Source organism: Nematostella vectensis, chromosome 2 (genome assembly GCF_932526225.1).
Source record: "Nematostella vectensis chromosome 2, jaNemVect1.1, whole genome shotgun sequence".
In the NCBI taxonomy this organism is placed as follows: domain Eukaryota; kingdom Metazoa; phylum Cnidaria; class Anthozoa; order Actiniaria; family Edwardsiidae; genus Nematostella; species Nematostella vectensis.
In genome coordinates this window covers 15,587,629-15,590,908 of record NC_064035.1, presented here as the reverse complement: position 1 = coordinate 15,590,908, position 3,280 = coordinate 15,587,629, and the positions used below count along the sequence as shown (strand labels likewise).

General features: G+C 42.0%; 1 protein-coding gene across 1 annotated transcript; it reads right to left on the bottom strand.

Annotated features, from left to right (window-relative positions):
- Window positions 1-1,389: 1,389 nt before the first annotated feature.
- LOC125559825 (uncharacterized protein K02A2.6-like) lies at window positions 1,390-2,673 on the bottom strand. The gene is made up of 2 exons (XM_048721713.1): window positions 2,340-2,673; window positions 1,390-2,255 (listed from the first exon to the last, which is right to left on the bottom strand). The coding sequence occupies exons 1-2, from the start codon at window positions 2,671-2,673 to the stop codon at window positions 1,390-1,392; spliced, it is 1,200 nt and encodes a 399-aa protein (XP_048577670.1).
- Window positions 2,674-3,280: the final 607 nt, after the last annotated feature.

The following is a 3,280-nucleotide window of genomic DNA, read 5'->3' as shown; positions in this document are numbered from 1 at the left end:
CCGTTGTAATTGCCTCACTTATTTGCCACTTGTTGGTTATCCAGGATTGTGCCTTAGTTATGGAGCGTGTAGTTAAGCCTTGATTGCTATTGATTATAACAGATTGTCAATGAAATTAGATAATTTGTTATTTTTATTGATTACAAACGATTAATAGTGGTTCTCGGTTCTATAGATTCAACACGCCAGGTCAGAAAGCAAAAAAACCTTATTTTTATGATTATTTAAAATATATTTTATATAATGTAATGTATATATATTAGAGTAGATACTAAATGTATTAAAATATCTAAATAATAGTATATATAAATAACAGAATTATCAATCCTCAAACATTTCTCAGCATTGCTAAGAAGTTTTTAGCTAAGAAGGGACTGTGTAATTTTTTTAGTAAACTCACTGGACCTTACACAGGCCTTTTTCTTACATGAAGTATCAAGCCTCCCATGTTATGTCATCTCAATGCCAACTGTGTCATGGACGCCATCTTGGTTTTTGTGATTTCACCTCTCAGATTCATGTTATTTGTGCAGTAGAAAGGCCAGTTTCGTGATTTCATTACTGCATATTTTGTCATTGTGCAAGGTTACATGATTTTTATTTAAAATATATTTCTTCTAATCATGTTTGCACTTTCATCATTGCTGTTTTTCTTTATAAGTGTTGGAAATATGAAATAGAAATAAATAATAACATATAAATAGATCTAAAAAAAAGTGATGAGCATAGATAATTAATTCAAACTAAAGCAGAACAGCATTTCCAGAAAATGTGTCCTTTTTTATTAATTATTTATGTTAATTTGATTAATTCTTTCTCTTTATTTCAACATTTTTATGTCCTTGTTTTCGAAATACATATATATCTTCCTACACTTACACTATATTCCTTATTTATGTCTTTTTACATAAAGAAGTGATTGTCCAGAGCTCTTTAGCCACCACATGAACAATTGTAGAACAAAAACAGTATGAATGCTTGGGCAAATGGGCAAACATGAGAAATGCATTTAACTTTCTTTCATTATTTATAGCAGAATTCAATTGTTTTGGAGAGAATCTCAGGAAAATAGCAGACATTTAAGTTTTCCTGCCTCTTGTCTTGTGTAGCAGTAGTGTTATGTGTTGTTGTTCAATAGTTTATTCACAAAAAGAGAAATCAGATCTTCATGGGATTAGGTAATATAATACAGTATCATTGTGTTGTCAATCATCTAAATATAGCGCTAAGAACAATCAGTAAAGTAATCACGTAACATCCCCCCTCCTCTACAGAAGTAAAAAATGTCTAAAGTTCAATTCGAATATGATTGGAGATAACAAAACAAAATGAAAGAATAATGCTCGAATGCACTAGAACAAGTCTCTTGTTATACACAGATATACAAAGTCAGCGTCGGACATAGTCCTTCAAGTAGACTGGTTCCCTGGTGATCCGTCTTGGTCTTGCAGGGGTTTCTGGTCTTTTGTCGCTTGGTGGGGGTTTCTCCGTGGCAGACGTAGCTGCTGGTGACGATACTGATGGAGGGTCTGGACCAGGCACTGTGGCTACCGGTACGGGGCTCTGGTCTTCAGGGGATGGTGTCTGCTGCATCCAGATATCAGCATGGTTTCTTCTGAGTGTTGTACCATCGTCGGTCTCAATTTCATATGATCTCTCGTCAAGCCGTTTGCGGACAGTCGCTCTGTCCCATTCCTTCTTCCCAAGCCTAAACGGCCTCATTCTCACTACGTCCCCTTCATCCAAAGGCTGTAGGTCGCGAGCTCCCCTGTCGTAGTATTTCGCCTGTCGTTGTTGCTGCTCTTTCGTCTGCTTCTTAATTAGCTCAGTCGACACTGTCTGGGGACGCAACAGCCCCCTTGTTGTTGGTAGCCTGGTCTTGCATCTTCTTCCTAGCAAACGCTGTGCCGGACTAGAGCCCATTGATTCAGTTGGTGTGTTCCTGACCGCGAGTAATCCCAAGTATATGTCTTCCCTGCTAGATTTCGCTTTCCGAATGAGCTTCTTGGCTTGCTTGACAGAGGCTTCAGCCTTCCCGTTGGACTGCTGGTGTCCTTGTCTTCCGGTTCTGTGCTCAAAAACCCAGCTCTTCGTAAACGCTGCAAACTCTTCACAATAAAACTGTGGTCCATTGTCGCTGATGACTACGTCTGGAATTCCATGTCTAGCAAAATGGGCCTTGAGCTTCTTGATGACGGTTGGTGCTTTGCAATCGGATGTAAGTGGGTCAATCTCCCAGAATCCTGAGAAGTAATCTACCACAATGAGGTAATCTTTACCATCAATTGTGAATAGATCAATGCCGACTTTTTCCTATGGACGCTCTGTCGTCTCGTGACTCATCAAGGTTTCTCTTTGCTGCTTGTTGTCGTACATGCAACAGCTCTCGCACTGCGAGATAAATTCTTTTATCTCGCTGGTCATGCCAGGCCAGAACAGGCATTCTCTCGCTCGACGTAGGCATCCATTCACCCCAATGTGTGAGCTGTGTAGCCTTTCTTTCATGCTTGCACGCATGGCCTTCAGGACGATTAGACGCTCTCCTTTGAACACTAGACCATCGTAGATAGCTAGCTCATCCCGACAACTGAAGTAGGGCATCAGGCAAGCAGGGAGTTCTTTCCTCTCCTCAGGCCAGCCGATCTGAATCACTTGTCTCAGCTGTTGCGTCATCTCTGGTGTGCTTCTTGAGCTCGGCTAGACGCTCGTCAGTGATTGGGAGTAACTTTACTGCATTGATTCTCTTGAACTCCCCCTGTGCATTCTTTGATGACTGAAAAAATGCTGGCCGCTTTGCGTTAGAGCGGCTCCCAGTCCTTTCTCACTGGCGTCGCACTGCACAGTCAGCTCCACGTCCGGCTCATAGTACTTCAGTACCGGTGCCTTGCTTGTGAGCTCTTTGATCTTCCCAAATGCTTGATCGTGCTCCGGTCGCCACTGCCATTCAACATCGTGCCTTGTTAGTTGCTGGATTGGCCCTATGACGCTCGCCAGGTTTGGGAGGAATTTGGCTAGGTAGTTAACAAACCCACAAAACCTTCTAACGCCTTTTCCGTCAGTTGGCTGTGGCATCTCTTGGACAGCCTTAACCTTATCCGGGTCAGGCTTCAGGCCGTCTCGCGTGATCACGTGACCCAAGTACGGGATCTCTTCGCATCCCAGTTGAAGCTTCTTTTTGTTTAACTTTACGCCGCGCTCTCTACACCTCTGTAGAAAACTTTTCAGATTCTTGTCATGATCATCCTGTGCCTCTTCCTAAGTCTCGCCGACTCCATAAATC